Source organism: Hippocampus comes, unplaced genomic scaffold, assembly GCF_001891065.2.
Source record: "Hippocampus comes isolate QL1 unplaced genomic scaffold, H_comes_QL1_v1.1 scaffold111, whole genome shotgun sequence".
Taxonomy (NCBI): Eukaryota; Metazoa; Chordata; class Actinopteri; order Syngnathiformes; family Syngnathidae; genus Hippocampus; species Hippocampus comes.
Window position 1 is genome coordinate 1,122,325 of NW_017805698.1, and position 17,443 is coordinate 1,139,767.

General features: G+C 39.4%; 1 protein-coding gene across 2 annotated transcripts; it reads right to left on the reverse strand.

Annotated features, from left to right (window-relative positions):
* Positions 1-11,772: 11,772 nt before the first annotated feature.
* Positions 11,773-16,501, reverse strand: stx19 (syntaxin 19). 2 transcript variants are annotated; one of them, XM_019882554.1, is made up of 5 exons: positions 16,216-16,501; positions 14,237-14,494; positions 13,111-13,347; positions 12,510-12,722; positions 11,773-12,114 (listed from the first exon to the last, which is right to left on the reverse strand). In XM_019882554.1, exons 2-5 carry the CDS (start codon positions 14,459-14,461, stop codon positions 11,878-11,880), a joined length of 912 nt encoding a protein of 303 aa, XP_019738113.1. In that variant the 5' UTR covers positions 14,462-14,494; positions 16,216-16,501; the 3' UTR covers positions 11,773-11,877. The 2 variants fall into 2 exon arrangements, with proteins under 2 accessions (XP_019738113.1, XP_019738111.1); XM_019882552.1 differs by having other exon boundaries at positions 14,237-14,480; positions 16,216-16,500.
* Positions 16,502-17,443: the final 942 nt, after the last annotated feature.

Sequence of the window (17,443 nt, forward strand, 5' to 3'; positions counted from 1 at the left end):
TGTAATGGCTCTTTGAGCACAATTAACTATAGTCTAGATCACTTCAAAAATGAAAAATCTTAACATTTCGCCTTCGGGGAGATGCCTCCATGTTTTCTGTGCCAAAACTGACTATGAAACTTAATGACAACACACACTTATGGCTGCACTGTGACACTCAAACACAGAGCACATACTGAATACAGGAGAGACAGACAACCACCTCATGATACTTATCCTCACTGGGGTTGCAGGTGGGTTAGAACCGATCCAAACGGATGTCAGAAACAACCATCCACACTCACCTTCACAGGGATAATTTAGAGTCCTCAATTATAATAAGCAGCACATTTCTTGGGAGTGAGGGAGTTAGCCGAAGTCCCTGAAAATCCACACAAGCACGGGGAGAACATGCCAACTCCACACAGTAAGGCCAGCGTCCAGACTGGAACCTGCAACCTCAGAACTCTGTTGGGAATCGGATAACGACTCGTCCAGCAGGACACCTGATGCCCGAAATATCTTTTGGACTTTTGCCTTCACTTTTTCCTCATCAGACCATAACACAATGAACCTTACTCCCATCTTAAATGTCATGTGTTTTATGAAATCAGCTGAACTACTCATGGGGTTAATTACGGTGTACTCACATTGCTCGCCGGCACTCACACTGTGCTGCCTCATTCAGACTTGAGCATGTTTGCGGGTGCAATTAATAACATTTTGTTGCTTCAACTTTGCAGACTTTTGGGAATTACTTTTTTAAGTTTATATAATGTAGTGCATGAACAATTGTGGCGGGCCCAGACACACATCTGCTGAGATTATGGGAGAGTATTGCTCTCAAGCTAAATCGGAACACCCTCACTCGTCAAAGGAAACTGACTTGTGGTATCAAGTGTGCCCTGATACAAATTGCCTAACATGACTGACCTCCAGAGACAATTAAATTTTTGTGACGTGGATATTTACTATGATCTAAAATGTGTTTATATGGGATTGGTTTGTTGTCAGCACAGGCATATCCTCAAATATCAATTGATGCATACATTTCCGAAGAGATTGGTTTTGCTTGAGACACTTTTTTTGGAAGGAGTTGTTTTTGGAGAAACATGGACAATATTCTGTCGAAGACATCAATTAAATCTCTAGTAAAAGTTCCATCCATCCATGCATTTTACGATCCGCTTATCCTCACAAGGGTTGCTGGGGGTGCCGAAGCCTATCCCAGCTGTCTTCGGCCAGTAGACGGGGGACACCCTGAACCGGTTGCCAGCCAATCGCAGGGTACACAGAGACGAACAACCAATGCAAACTCCAGTCCCTAGGTGTGAGTATTTAGACTGTTCAATCAGCTTGCCATGCATGTTTTTGGAATGTCAGAGGAAACTGCAATACCCAGAGAAAACCCACGCAGGCCTGGGGAGAACATGCAAACTCCGCCCTGAAGTAAAAGATGTTTCATACTATTTTTATATAATCTGGCAATCAATTTCAAAATTGAATGTGGGTTCATGCAAAGTAAAAATAAGTAAAATGTAACTCACTTCCAATTCTATCAAACGCTCTCTTGAGTCACGGCTGGACACTGGATAGCTATTCCTTGTGTCAGGCAGAACAGAACCTTTTTACATCATGCCTGTCAACCCTGCTAATATTTCTCTCACCCTTGCTGTCCGTCTATTAATACTGTTCTTTCCCACTTCCTCTGCGTCTTTATCTCTCCATCAAAGTGTGAGACTGTCTCCAGTTTTGCCTTACGTGACTGGGGCTCATATCAGGGAGAATAATTTATAAAAACATGAATAAGAAATGCAGCGGTGTTTCCAATGATTCAAATCTGGAATGGAAACAGTCTGAAATATTTGGACAGTGCTGGATTGAGTGGTCTGTGTTCACCGGTCCGTTGTTAGCAAACGTGTCAGCAAAACCGGCTGTCAGAAATACCCATGAGTAATTGGATGTAGAGTGGAGAGACAGGGAAGAAAGGTAAAAATGAGGGAAATAATGGGAGGAAAAAAAAATGAAGCCTGTGTAAATGCCGACAGTTTTGACTTTATTCTGTGGACAGCTTGCTTTGTATTTAAATGATCAGTAAACATTCTTCGGAAATTAAAAAAGTGTAAAATTAGTGATAAATGTATATTCTAACGAATCATGACAATCAATTCCATTTACAAATTTGTACAACTATTTGTGACATAGTTCTGGCAAATGTGCCAAAGCTCGATAACTTGCTGTTGTTGTTAGGTCGAATAATGTTTTATTTTTACCCATGGAATGCGATAAAAGGCTTTAGTGCATATCGAAACACCTCAAATCCGGGTGAGAGTAATTATACTGTCAAGAAAACTCATTTTATTGCTGCTAATTTTCAATGAGCAAAATGTATCGAAAACCGTTCAACCAAAGAACAGGAGAAGTAGTTCAAAAATGCAGCTGAAACAAAATATTGTACATAAATAAAAATTCAACGTAAAAGTGCAGAAATGAAATATATTAAAACAAATAATATAAAAGATGCAGAAAATTATGTATTATTAATAAGTGTACAGGACTCATTATTTAACTTTATATTTAACAGGCTGCCCGGTGGTCGACCTGTTAGCGCGTCGACCTCACAGTGCAGAGGTTGTGGGTTCGATCCCGGCTCCGGCCTTCCTGTGTGGAGTTTGCATGTTCTCCCCATGTCTGCGTGGGTTTTCTCCGGGAATCCCACATTCCAAAAACATGCATAACATGCATGGCAGGTTAATGGGACACTCTAAATTGTCCCTAGGTGTGAGTGTTCGTCTCTGTGTGCCCTGCGATTGGCTGGCAACCGGTTCATGGTGTCTCCCGCCTACTGCCCAAAGATGGCTGGAATAGGCTCCAGCATGCCCTGCGACCTTTGTGAGGATAAAGCAGTTCAGAAGATGGATGGATTTAACTTAACACTGCTATACTGACCCATTATAATGTTTTTATCAAGGGTTGGCTGGACAAGAAATTATCCAAGAAGAACTGCATCTGCCTCCCCGGAAAATTCACCAATCTGTCTAACAGCTCTCAAACATGAGCTCATCAGCTTCCTTTGGAGAGCCAAGGGATGGCAAAGAAGATGCTCAAAGGTATCATTGCTCTCATGACACAACCGTCAGGACAGTCCGTCATTCAGAGCATGTACTTTTATTTTATTTATTGGCTTGGAAGTGACAGTGAGAGGCTTTAGGAGAGGCAGAGTTTTCGACTTGGCCACGGGGTTATGGCGAAACAGCCACTGCGGACAGTGAACATATGCTGGACTTCTGTTTTAACAAAAGGGTTACTTCCGTGGTCTCGCCATGATGGACTTCTCAGGTCGCTATAAATGAAGCTGTTTTGGTACAGTCTCATTGGAGAAGTCTACTACACATTATTTTGAAAATGAACCATATATTGAGTGATAGGGAGTAATCATCAGCTGAGTCCCGCGGGACGGCACAGTTGCTCCTCTGTATCAGCACATATTTCAGTAACTCTGCATGCCATAGTGTCATTTGTGAAGGGGATGGATTTCAGCACCTGTGTAGGATCATTCTATCACAGTGCCCTCCTTAAATGGTACAGTGAACTAAACTTTTCTCCATTCGTGAACAGCTGTCAGCAAAGAGATGTCACACAGCAGCTTGTATTACTTTTGCAATTCTTCTAAATTACCCAATGGCTGGCGTGAAGGAACATTTGGTGTGAACCTTGGTATTGTTTTTTAACATGTGAGTGTCCTAAAATACAATCTCACATACTTTAGATCAGACATGCGACAACGGCTTAGTCTGGCATAGCTTAGATTTGTGGCCCACACATTAAAATTGTCCATCACTGCTGTCGATTGTCTACGAGCATACCTGTATGTTTCTTGTTTTGTTTTTTTTTTTCTATTAACAGCTTTTATTTCTTCTGTTGACTGTTAATGAGAGAGCCACTGTTGATTGACTATCTCAAAAGGTGCAACTTCTTGGAAATGATGGCGATGAATGTCGTTTCTGAGAAGATGTTTCCTTCTCACTGTGGGATGTCTGACAAGATAGATTATATACCAGTACTTGGTTCCTGATGTCCACTGTGAAGAAAAGTAACACTGTCTCCAAAAGCCCTTAAAACCATCATCTGAAAAATGTTTCCCTATTCGAAAACCATCTGTTCCTTCGTCAAAATGTCCTGTGAGTATTTATGAATGCTATGGCAGCTGCGTTATTTTGATATCATGGGCTGATGTCTGTATTTTCTTCCACGGGATTCCTCCGTATGGATTTCATCCAGCATCCGTGCAACCAAGACAGACGCAGCAGCTCCAGTGGGGAGGAACTAAGTGGCGTGCAAGCAAAAATGTCCCAAGGAGGCAGAACAATGAAAGTGGATTTATACTGCGTGCGTGTGATGATATGACACCACCATAAGAATGCACACATTCTGACATTAGAAGAAAACAAGGTCCAGACTAAAATTTTGTCCCACAAAGCAATGGTGAAACATTGATCAGAACAGATTTATCAATCAGGAAATATAGTCTCTGGCCATCTAAAAGAGACTTTTAGTTATGCCTTCAGGAAAAAATCAATGCAGACGACTGCTCCGAATTTGCCTCATTGACCAAAAACCATAATATAGGCAAATATAAATTATTGTATATGGCATAAAAGTCAAAGAATCTATAATAAATATATATAAATTCATATATTTGACTTATTTTAAGGGAATTACTATGTAGGTTAATTATGCTGGCCCAGAAACAGGTCAGAAGCTCTTGTTATGTTGTGGGTCATATTGACTGGTTTTTAATACTGTAAAAGAAACAGTATGCAAAATTGCACTTGGAAAAAAATCTGCAATGTTGCAAGTCCGCAAAAGATGACCTGCAATATAGCGTGGGGCCACGTACTTTGTCTCAGTTGGTAGTCATGAGTCTGAGATACAGTACATCATGCGGGGTTTCACAAGGGTCCATTCTTAGACCACTTCTATTTAATCTCTGACTCTTGCTCAGATTATGAACGATCACGACATCTCATCATATTTCTGCAGATGACACACCAACTGCTCAAACTATCAGTTAATTTAAATCAGGGTTAAAAAAAATATTGTTTAATGCAACCTTCTTTTGAATCTATCATTTGCAGGGTTTATCCCAGCTCACCCGTGACCATGAAGACTATAAGTAGGAGAAAATGAATAAAGAGTAATGACAGCGAAAGTTCAAATACGTATGTGACGTCAAACATCAATCATGATGTAACGCATAGACTTCAGCTAAACTCAGATGTCACTTCAGAGCTCCATTCACCTGGTATTACAGTATTAACCTTCATTGACTGCAGTGCACTGGAGTTGACTGTTTACTTTACTGCAAATTTTAGGTACAAGCTCATGAGCTAGCTTCCAAATGGCAAACCTTTGTCACAACAGAAAGAGGCAGTGTTGAGTGTCTAGTATCGTCACATTCATGCATTGTAAATCCATCTTTATGGGCTTTAAATTTCACTGAATATAAGATACCAGAATTTTAAAAGGCAAAATTCTACTGTGGCGTGATATTTTCACCCAAGCTGCATTTTTGTTGTTGTTTGGCTGTGTAAAAATTCTCACTCGATTGAAATTCTTGGTCCTCACACAACGAGGCTGTTTATTTCATTTCCCATAACTGCTCTGTTCACCAAATGCAGCAAGTCCAGTAATAGCTCTCTGTCTTCAGGTGGAATCCTTCCCCTTTCCAATGCCCTCCTCCGCACTGAATCGCAATTTAAATGCCATTCATTTCACATTTTTGAAATCTCATTAACTCGGTATAAAGATCCACAGAAATACATTGTAAATAGAATAGCTTGGCTCTGGATGAAGGATAATGTATTCATGATTAGTCGCCTTTTCTTCCCCACTTCCATCTTCCCAACACAGCACAGTTAAATGTACGTGAGTGTCAGTAGTCACTATTAGGGTGAAGCTCCTCCATGCACCTCATCATCTTTGAAACAGACACAAGTGAATGCAATAGAAAGTAAATGAATTCATCTACTCCAAATCTGCTCCGCTAAACTTAAATGGGATTCCGAGAATTATAGTGTTAAAAAAAAAAAAAAAAAACGTTTTTTCCTCATCTTCAGCTCTGACAGCGTGATGGAATAGTGGTTAGCACATATCGTTCACAGCCAAGAGGGTTTTTTTCTCCGAGTACTTCCACTTTCTTCCACTTTCCAAAACCATACATTTTCGATTAACCGATTTGTTCAAACAGGTGAATGTTTGTTGAGAAAAAAAAAACACAAACAAAAATTGCATTGTATACGCTAATTGTTCTTTTAAAACTGGAACAAAAATCACTAAAATCAATCATTTGTGTGACATGTTATTTTCTGTTGTGCTCATTTTTGAGAGAAACCAGCAATGTGGTTTGATATAAGGGAAGAATGGAAAGAGCCAAATACTACAAAAAAAAAAAAAAAAAAAACCCACAATAAATCCTTTCCGGTGAGACAATCCATACCAGCGGTGGTATTTGGTAATTTGGCTCACCCAATAAAATTCAGCAAATCATTTTTACATTATTAAGGATAAGATGTACATCTTCTCATACTTATTCAGTTTTACACATTGGTTGTGCCTATTCCTTTTCCTCAACTCAAACCCACTGTCTGTCAGATTGGGGGCAAAGGAATATGCGGTTGTGTGAGGCCAACAAAAATCTGGCCAGGAGTCAGGAGCTTTATGAAGACCCTGAGGTGGTTCCCGACTGGAGCCCAGCCACTTGTAATCCATTACACTGTGACACTTGGTTGGGGCAGTCTCAGTTCCCATGCTGTGGCTCATATTTCATCGGAAACATACTTCACAACATAAAGATTATAAATCATTTTTTATTTAAAGAGTTTGTGCAGTCTGTTTCAAACATGCTTCCTTCAAATCATGTTTCACGTGTGTTGTCATTTTGTAAAAGTGTTATCTCAGTTTTGCTTTACGAAAAGTGAGTCACTGCTCGTGTCGCCTAAATTCCCATGAAGTGACGATGTGAATGTGAGTATGTGCAAATAGCTACGAGTCCAGGGTGGAGTACGCCTTTCACCTTTCATCAGCTGGGATAGGCTCCAGCTCACCACAATACCACAAGTGGTATCGACAATGGATCATTGAATGAAGTTGATGAAGTGATGGGAAATGAGGGTGAGAAGAGACAAAGCAAAAATAGATAAAGTCTTTGAATTACACATTACCTGTAAAATGTAACACTGTTTTGTTTCTAAAGAGAGAGAAGATTGGAAAGGGCAAACTCAAGAATTTAGCTCCAAGAATAAAACAATATATGATGACAACAGACATGTAATTACTGATGCATATTGCGCCGTCTTGAGTAGCACTATGTCAGTGTTATTTATTGTAGTTGTTATATTTAAAAGGCTTAAAATGTTGAGATGGCAACACAAAAAACAAAACTATTCACAATGTGGAGAAATTGAATATTTTGGTCTCAGGGCAGACTACTGTTGGGTAACTGGCGGCTCGGGGGCTGCATGTGGCCTGCAACTGCACTTTCAGTGGCCCCTTGATTTATTTTCCAAAAATAAAACTTTCTATTTTTTTTTTTTTACACCGCCCCCCCAAGAAATTATTAAAAACATGCTGATGAACACTGAATATATTATTCCACAAAAGATGGGGAGATATATGGGGAAAAAAAATCCCAAGAAAAATTGTTCAGGAAAATATGTTCAGCAGTTTTGTGCTGACCTTGAATGGTAATATTTATGTAAAAGAGCCTTTTTGCACTGGAAAAAAGTAATACAGCATGTTTTTATTGTGGTGTTTGCTTAAAACCATTTTTGTTGGGTTATGATAGTAGATCTTTTTAACATGCGTTGGAAAATGTATTGCACAACTAAAATATATTAAGTGCACGTATTTTGAACGCTTGCACGTATATTGTCCATGTTTAAAATAGAATTTTTGTCTTACATCACCTGATGAAAAATTGTGGACACCTCCAGCATTTAAGTTGTCCAACCCTGATCTACACATATCAAAAACGTACTTGAAATTTCGCAAAATTGACTTCATAAATAAATGTCAAAATTAAAAGTTTTTCTTTCTTTGTTAAATAACTTCTAAATTGTACACATTAAGAAGTGTGTGTTCTACATTATACTGAGTGTTCCAAACCCATTGACAAAATCATTGTGGTGTAATGCGAGGTGCTGGTTAAAGACATTTCGCTCTGTCTGGCCTGACCAGACGATCTGATACACACACAATGCAATACATCTTAATGTCAACAGCACAATTACATTTGACTTGTAGACTACACACAACTTTCCACTTTTGATTATGATAGCAGGAATTGTGCTGAATGCACTTACCGTATCTGCACTGGACCGCACACGGTTTCCTCTCTCAGTTATCCAATCGAGTAAATAACATTATGAAACTTTGGGAGCCATCTAATCAATTACTGTGTTATTTGTCGACAGGGCAAAGTAGAACATGGAGTCAAGATCATATTTCGTGGTGCACTGACTCGACTAAGCTCAGACAACATCATCTTATTTGCTCATAATAGCCTGTGAGCTATTTCGCAAGGTCAAGAGAATGACTTACAAAGAAAAAAAAAAACTGACCATGTTTTTTGTTTGCCTTTGAAAATAAGTCTATGGAATGAGAAAGGGAGACTAACACATTTTACCACGAAATGTAAAGTGCATGCTCAATATCTCCTATCACAGTCCACAATTCCTGACCATTAACATAAAGTGTGACTGAGCCCTCAGAGACAAATTAATTTTCCCACATTTCAAATTATTTTCACCTCACCTCCGTCCCAATGTGTGCCACAGATGTCTGCATAAGGCATGATGTCTGCCAAGGCCTGACAAATGCCTCTTTTAATAATTGGATATTAGCTCCCTCTACTGGCCGCATCTCTTGCTCCTGAGCAGCTATGATGCATTTTTGAACTTATGAATACAATGCAAGAAGTGTGTGTATATATACTGCCTTTTTTTTCTGTTGAATAAATGCAGCAAGAAAATAAGTCACGTTTTCAATGCTGAAATCTCATTCAGTTCCCGGTTCGGATCCACACTGTGGCAATTGTCATATCGGTTTTGTGTGCAAAAAGCTTGCTATCGGCCTGCTTTTGGTGCATTAGCAAAGTTAGATGATATCACACAAATAACACAAGCACAGCTCACACTTCAACGATGACCGCTAGAAAAGAACAGTATGTTCGAGTTTATGCTAGAGCTGTCAAATTTCTTCAGATGTGCGTTCATACTTTTGGAACGAAGGACTTTTTGAGGAGGGTAACCTAAAAGCAGAAAACTACTTCTTACATTGAATATTTTCCTCACTATTTAGTTGGACAAAGTATTTTCATTGCACCTTGATCCTATTCTCTGTGCTTTGTTGTTGTCATGTTTTGTTGTAGGAGTTTCTAGATTAAAGTGTATGTTTTTTTTTTTGGGGCGGGGACACCACCATCACAGTAAATAGGTATTTAATCATAGCATAAATATTGGAGAATCGGAGAGACTATACTCAGACTGAAGCTAAAATCTTAGCCCAGAACTATCACTGTACATTCTATAATTATTGAGATTAGAACTGCCATACACACTGCAAAAAAACTAGTGCGAGGTGATATGAACACAATTTCTATCTTTCAGTTTTGGAATGGGCCTAATAAAACCATGCAGTAACGTCAACTTGGTCTTTAGGTAGGGAAAAAAATAAATGGAAGCAAAGTGGGGGCTGTAAAAATGACATGTGGTGGGAGGACATTTTTCAAGAGAGACTTTAGGGGAATGTGTGAATGAAGCTGGCTGATGGCCTTCAGATGGTATCAACAATTGTTCCACAAAGGTTTCTTTCCTGCCATTGTTAAGCTTGTCCTTACCTGCCATTAACTATTTTTAAAAAAATAAGTACAATTCAGTGATACAACTACAATCTACAAAGTGGACGATTCTCAATCTCATTCAAGGGTAAGTAAAAAAAAAAAAAAATCAGACTTTGTCACTCTCATTTGGTGTCAATGATGACATTCAACTGGCAATTATGTCAGTGAACACTGGATGGCATTGTTGCTGCTCTGGAACCTGTATTATGTATTTAGTTATTTATTTTTGGGGTGAGGTAATACAGCACAGTATGCTTGACGAGCAGCATAGTCATATATTGTCATTTCCTTTCCATTTTGAAGAGCACGCGCTAAAGACATTTATGTTCTCCTTTAAAAATGTCACCCCAATCAGTGCAAGGCTGAGGAAAAAAAACACAACGTTTCTGATGCCTCTGAAATGCCAGTAAATACCTGGCAGAAATCCCACCTGGCTCCTCTACTAGACCCAGGGGATCCTTGTAAATAACATGTTCCCTAAATAAAACACCATATTGATAGGTAGCGTTTATTAGATGTCATGTGAATGGCCAGTGTCTGGGAGAAAATGTCAAACTGACTGATTAAATGTCAATCCTGCCAGTCAGCCTTAACATTGCTGTTGTTCAAGTTGTTTCATATTTGTTTTGTTTTTTACCAGCAATACGTTCAATGAAAAAAGTACACATCTTTAGCGGAAGCTAACGGTTTTATTTACACAGGTGGTCTTGTGGGAATTGAAGGCACGGTTGTGGTAATAGCAGACAAACCCGTTTTTCCGGTCTCGTATTGCCGCACCTAAGTCACCTGTCTTCTGTGAGACGCCAGGCGCGGGGCATCTCTCACTGGATATGCTTTTACTGGGTTAATATATCTGCCATGGGTGGAGTACTGTATTGCATTGTTAAAAAAAAAATCCATCCATCCATCCATTACCTGATCATTAAAAGTCACATTGTAAATGTATGCCGTAATAAATTATGAAAAAATACATCCATACATTCATTATTTGATCCGCTTATCCTCATGAGGGTCGCGGGCTGGAAAAATAGAGTTACAGTACTTATAATCCACACTATCCAGTGTAAATGTGTTGTCACCAGAGCAATGTTATCATTAAAAGATTTGAAAGAACAATAGTTATTGATATGTAGCAGAATTATTAGTCGAAAACTTTCTTTGTCATCTGGTCGGAAATATGATTGCAGTGGACATCTACATTGGACCAGTATTCATTCTGGGATGTTATGTATGTTGATGTTATATATTTTTTTATGCCCATACGAAATAATCCAAAATTGAATTAATCTATGCTGGTCAGACTGCACCACTGTAATTATTTTTTAACTTGGCAGGCAATGTTTTAAATTACATTTGACCATTTTGAACAGTGAAATGTTGAAATCAGAACACTATTCATGCCCGATTCCACTGCAAAAACTGAACTGAAATGATCAGACTATGAAATAAATGCTAACCGTGTTAATACATGCTGAAAACATTTCCCTTTTTTTTCTATTCTCAAAATCTGAAACAAAAAATATAAATGAACCGCAATGTTAAATATCAGCTGAAAGTGCATTGCCGAAATATAGCATTTCAAAAAAGATTCTCGTGCTTTTGGTGGAACGAAAAAAAAAATGACAAATGGAATTTGTGAGGAAGCAGTGACAGTTGCACAGGTAGAAGTCTCGTTTGTGACCTCTCTCAGATGACATGTGAAGGTCTCCAGTAAACAGTCGATGTTGGTGAAGAGCACTCAGTGAACTGTCTCTTCCAATAGGAGTCACTTCACACTCTCTTCAAAGAAATAAGTGCCTCAAATATCAATTGCTGGCCTCCCCCTTAATTGTTTTCTATGCTCTGCTGAATCTGTCTTCGCCGTTGCTGTGCTCAAACAGCAAGAACCGCGGTACCATAACCTTCACTTTAATGGCACTCGATTCCAATGTTGTTTACTCCTAACAGGTAAGGGAGCCACTTTAAATACAAGATGCCGGATTCCAATTCATAGAACTTTAAAAGCAGCATTTCCAGGGAGGGCAACAGCAGCAGCAAATCTGACGAAGAGGGTTCTTTTTTTTGTACCGGGCGGCCAACTTGAACTTCTCATTAGAGGCTGCCACGTAATCCTGGGTCCTCTCGACATTGGTCTGTATGTGCTCAATGCGGGTCCCCTGTTCCTCCACGAGCATGAAAATGTCCATGAAGAGGTCCCTCAGCTCATTCATATTGCTTTCAAGGCTCAACAACTCCTGAAGGATAATAGCATAGAGCATAGATAGTGTGTCAATCAGAACTAGTAAGGACTTGGAGACTACTATTCCTTCCGCAATCCACAACACTAGGAATGCAAACAGTTTCCACTTCCGACAAATTATTTCAATACAAAATGTAAATACTGTAAATGGAAAAAGGTTGTAGTTTTGGTGTGGTATTTCCTAGTTTCACAAAAGCCATGAATCTATTTTTACTTGCGTCCACTGTCGGATTGGTTTACAGACAAGAAATTCACAGCTAGAATAAGTCTTCAATTTTGAACCTATGAAACTTGAATATGATTATAACTTTAAAGAGCACAAAATAGGTGATAAAAACAAACAAAATAAAAGACAATCAGACCAAAATGTGAGTTGTTTGATGCAGTCACCTTGTGCCGCTGTTCAATCTCAGATAGTTGGGACCGAGTGATTCTGACATCATTTAACAGGTTCTCATTGAAGACTTCCCATTTTCCGGTGGCGACCATCTCGTTCACCTCCGCTTCGGTCATATCCCTTCCCGAGACTTCCAGCTGCCGGATAATGAAGTGCTTACAGCGCTCCTGCTTGGTCAACAGTCCTTCATTATACTGCCGCATTACCTGCATAAAATATTTTTAAAAAAAGGAAGAGGATGAAAAGGGAAGACGGAAATGAATAAGAAGACATTTGGGTCACATCTTAATCTCTTATGGCGCCTGCAGGCAGAAAAAACAGTAATAAAGTAAATTGATTGAATAAATTAAAGTGATTCCCCATATTGGTTGTACCAACTTGACTATTCAATTCAGAAAATCGATCTTGTCATCTTTGATTTATACCATCCTTTTATATACCCAAGGGTGTATAATTTATTTGCTAAAGATGCATCACTTATTTGTTCTGAGATCTGGCAGCTCAGTAAAAATGTTATGTCATTATTTATAAGAATCAAAGAGAAACAAAAACAAATGACCATTTAAGCAAACAAAGCAAGTTTTATTTACCAACCTGCTGGAATTTGAGATAAATGGCTGCATGCTGGGAACGTTGTATTCTCGTTGTAACAGCAGCAGGACCCTGCTGCTCTTCTGTTTTTTGCACTTGTTTGGAAAGCTTGTCCAGACGTCGGTGGATGCTCTCAGCTTGAAGCTTGATGTCCCTTGTTATGCTGCTCTCCTTTTTCATGATACTAAAACGCCGCATAGTTGCAACCAACATCTTCTGCTGTTGGCTGAATTTAAGGACCTGGTTGAGATTAGAGAGTTTTTCTAGTAGTTGGATATCACAAATAAACCAATGCGAGCATCTGACACATTCTCTGAGTCAGTGATTTCCAATCAGGGTGCCGTGGGAGCCTTGTGCGGCTTGTGACATCATCAGGGGCACCGAGGTAAGTTAGCCACTTTCTCATAATTTGTCCAAAAATTTGCACTTTTCTAAAAAAAAGTATGAAATATCTCAAAAACTAGACCTAATTGGCAAAAACGATCCTCTATCTAACTATCTATCTATCTATCTATCTATCTAGCAATCTATCTGTCTGTCTGTCTGTCTGTCTGTCTGTCTATCTATCTATCTATCTATCTATCTATCTATCTGAATAAGTGTACAGTATACTAACGTTACATGACTGACATGCCTGGTAATGTCAGTAACGACGTAACATATTAAGAGTTATTCAGATAACTCTAGCATAAAGAACATGCTAACAAGTTTACCAAACTATCAGTTTCACTCCAGATCACTAAATCTAATGAAATCTTCATCCTCGGTGTCACTTTTAAACAACTCCCCCAACTCGGGAGGTAGACGATGCGCCGCTTCTTCTTCTACATCGCTTACGTCAGACTCATCGTCAATTTATCAACACAGAGCGCCCTCTTGCGGTTCAATGTGAAAATAACATGTGAAATGACATAATCATGTGTTGATAATTTCACACATAAATCGCTCCAGAGTAAAAGTCGCACCCCCGGCCAAACTATGAAAAAAACTGTGACTTATACTCCGAAAAATACGGCAGTTTTCTGTTTGAGTTTTTACATTCTTGTTTGGTGGTGTGCTGTGAGGTCTATGTAAAATGTGTGTCTTGGCTCAATACAGGTTGGGAACCATTGTTCAAAGTGAACCTCACCTCAGTCTCCAGTGTAACAATATCATTTCGGATTTGCTGAACCTCCGACAGGAAATTGTCGATGACTGGCTCCTCCTCAAACAGGACAGCCTCTGGTGTTATGACACCGACAACCACAGACTTGCCAGTGTCAAACTCATCCTCAGACTGGGGGTTGGAACTCAGACTTCCCCCATCCGGAAACTCCTGAGTCCTCTCGAGTAATTCTTTTAAGCGGTCTCTCATTGTGGTGGAGCACTGGAGCCTATAGAACAAAAACTAAACTAAATGATTCTATTGATATCATATACAGTATGAATCATTCAAGTCATCAATACACAGAGGGAAAATTGGACAAGTTACAACGTAGAGAGCCTAATGCCTTTCTTGCTGCACATGCATTTACAGTATGTCATGGGGTTCATTACATCTGAATGCTCACCAAATAAAACGCCCAGGCCGCCACCAAGCCTGAATAATCCTGAAAAAACAAAAATTTTTGACGTGCTCGGCCATGTTATTGCATTTTTACTTGACCGAAGTGCCAACATTGCTGGTGGGTGCTAATGCAGAAAGCAAATTTTCACTATCTGCTGGATCGGGAGGGTCACTGCCTCCTTTGGCCCAAATGCAAGTAGAACTATCACAAGGTGTCTCAGTCAGCACCAAAACACAAAAGATTATTTTTTCCATCCATACACTCATTCCCAGAAATCAATTTGTTCTTTACCTTTGTCTGTCACAGTTCTCAGTGTGTTACTGTGTGTAATTTTATTCATTTATTTTTTTTTAAATGTTGAGATCTCACGACACTGAATCATATGTTCAGTCCTTTTATGTCTGCTCTTTACTCATTTTCCCAAGACTCCGTGTGTTGTCCAGCAAGCATATTAAACTAGTGTTTGTGCAGAGCGTTAGAAAAAGAAGCAAGGTATTGTTTTCTAAGTACACATTTCATTGGTAAACAATGGCGTCAGTGTTATCAAAGCACCGCAAGAGCTGAAATATAAGACTTTGCCCACATCTCTTTGGAATGGTGATAATTGCTGAACCTGAAGTAAACATGCGGCACTTTCTGATTCCAACAAAGGTTCAATGCTACATTTTCTGAATTTCTTTGTGAGGTGAAGTGCATTGCATTCATTCATTTAATTAGGCATGCAGGATTTTCAATCGGACTCTGGAAGACATATTGAGTGCCCTCAAGAATGCCTTCTCAACGAAGATGACAGTTGTTGGATGCTGCCGAATGGAGAAGCAGAGAAACCTTTGAGTCGCAAATATTGTCACTTTATGAGTATGTAAAAAGTGTTCTCATTGGGATTTCAAATGTCACATTGTGGGAGTATGTGTCTCTTGTGAATGCAGCAAGCACCGGGCCATCCATCTTCTACCATAAGTAGACTGCCCTTGATGAAATGTACATAAAGACAACTTAGGGAATTCCAAGATTGCAATTTGCCAAATAGTTCTCATTCGGCTGTGCAAACAAATGATTGCAGATAAGCTTGTAGAAGCTTATCAGAGCTTAAAGAATAGAATGCAAGTCATAGGCTTTGAGTACAAGATCTCTTTACCCTCCTTTTCCTTTCCCGTTTTCCTGTCGCGCTAAAAAAAAAATAAGGAGGATTTGGAAACACATGCTCTGGCATTTCAGCTAAAAACCTGGAAGAAAGTGATACAGTTTCACTCGGGGAAATATTTCTGTGACTAAACATTGTGTCCTGTAAAACAGAACTTGTTTCTTGTTTACTCAGCAAAGTGACATTCCTCAACTTCATAAAGGTGGAAGTGGAGTCTTTTTTTTTCGACATGTTCCCGCACTTAATACCCAAAGTTGTGTACTTGTTAGCACATAGTCTGCAGCAGTTCACAAAATTCCGTCATGTGAAAAAATATTTCTAAACAAAAACAGCCACACAAGTTCTGTGCTTTAACCGTGTTAAAAACAGTCTCCCTAACAGGCTGACTGAAAAACCTGCAAATAGCATTATATTTACCCTTAGAAAGTCAGTATTCCATTTTAAGATGTCACTTGAGTTGTCCTACCCAGATGTGTCCGAGATTATAATCCGTTGTAACCACTCTGACATTTGTTATCTTCAAATCTCACATTCATTGGCATGTTTGAGCTCTTGATAGCAGCCACCAGCTCCTCTACAACACTCATGGGAAAAGTTACACACACACACAAGTCTAGGAAACTTTTGAGGAAGTCTCTTGGAGCACCTCCCTTCCTTTTGACGAAGGCCTGGATATAGCCACTAGGAAAGGAGCAGACTGCGGGATGATTTGCTTATCTAAAGAAATGACAGATGACGTGATTACCTTCAGTTAAGGAAAGGGAAGAGACAACTAGGGAGGAAGAGGATCCTCTAATCCCTCCCCTTATTTCTGGTCAGGTAAACAGAGCACAGCAAATACAAATGTATTGTATACTTTGCTGGAGCCAAACAATAGGATTTAGGTGTCAAGCAGGGCGTTAGGTTTCTGATGCACAAAGTTGATTTCGATGTGAAATGTCTGAGCTCCCGGGATAAGCCCTCTGGGTCTGGGTTATTGTACTCCTTAGGCCCCAGTAGGTCCACTGAGTACTTTTGACAGATTTCAACTGACAAGTTCCCCAAAACCCCTGTGCCCTTTCAGCACGGCAAGCGACACACTCGCCTAAGCTGCTCCAAGTATGGTTTCATGAGTTTGTGGATGAGACAACTTTGGGGAAATCAACACTTCTGTCTAGGTCACGACAAACTTTGAAGTCCGTTTCCAATATTTCATTTTTTTTTACCCTAGCCCTACCCTGTGTGATCATAACCTTGTGGCAACCACATTGTTGTGGCTGAATATGGCTCTGAGGCAGTACATAGGTTCAAAGTTCAGAGAGTTAATTAACCTTAATGCATATTTTAGTCTGACTCTGAAGCTTAATTTACATTTTTGCGGGAGATCATAGCAGGTTGCCTTAATTGATTCATTTTCCAGCACAACGTGGACCAATTAAACCTTTGAAAGTTTGGAAATCATCATTCAGTTTATTTCTAGTGGGTGGTATTGTTTTGCCGACAGTATGACAATTAAAAGACACATTAAATATATGATGACTCCGCCAAATGTTGGTGAAGATTCATTCCGCTATACCCCTGTGCATGTAATAAGGCTGCGTTGTTATGTTAACCATGAGTCAGTCATCCCTAAAGGCAAGATATTATGACAACAAAGCAAAACTGG

Coding starts and splice junctions, on each gene's coding strand:
- stx19 (XM_019882554.1), bottom strand. CDS start 14,461: ATGAGAGACCGCTTAAAAGAATTACTCGAGAGGACTCAGGAGTTTCCG. Junction 13,348..14,236: donor TTGTTACACTGGAGACTGAG/GTGAGGTTCACT, acceptor AATCTCAACCAG/GTCCTTAAATTCAGCCAACA. Junction 12,723..13,110: donor TTTATCTCAAATTCCAGCAG/GTTGGTAAATAA, acceptor TATTTTATGCAG/GTAATGCGGCAGTATAATGA.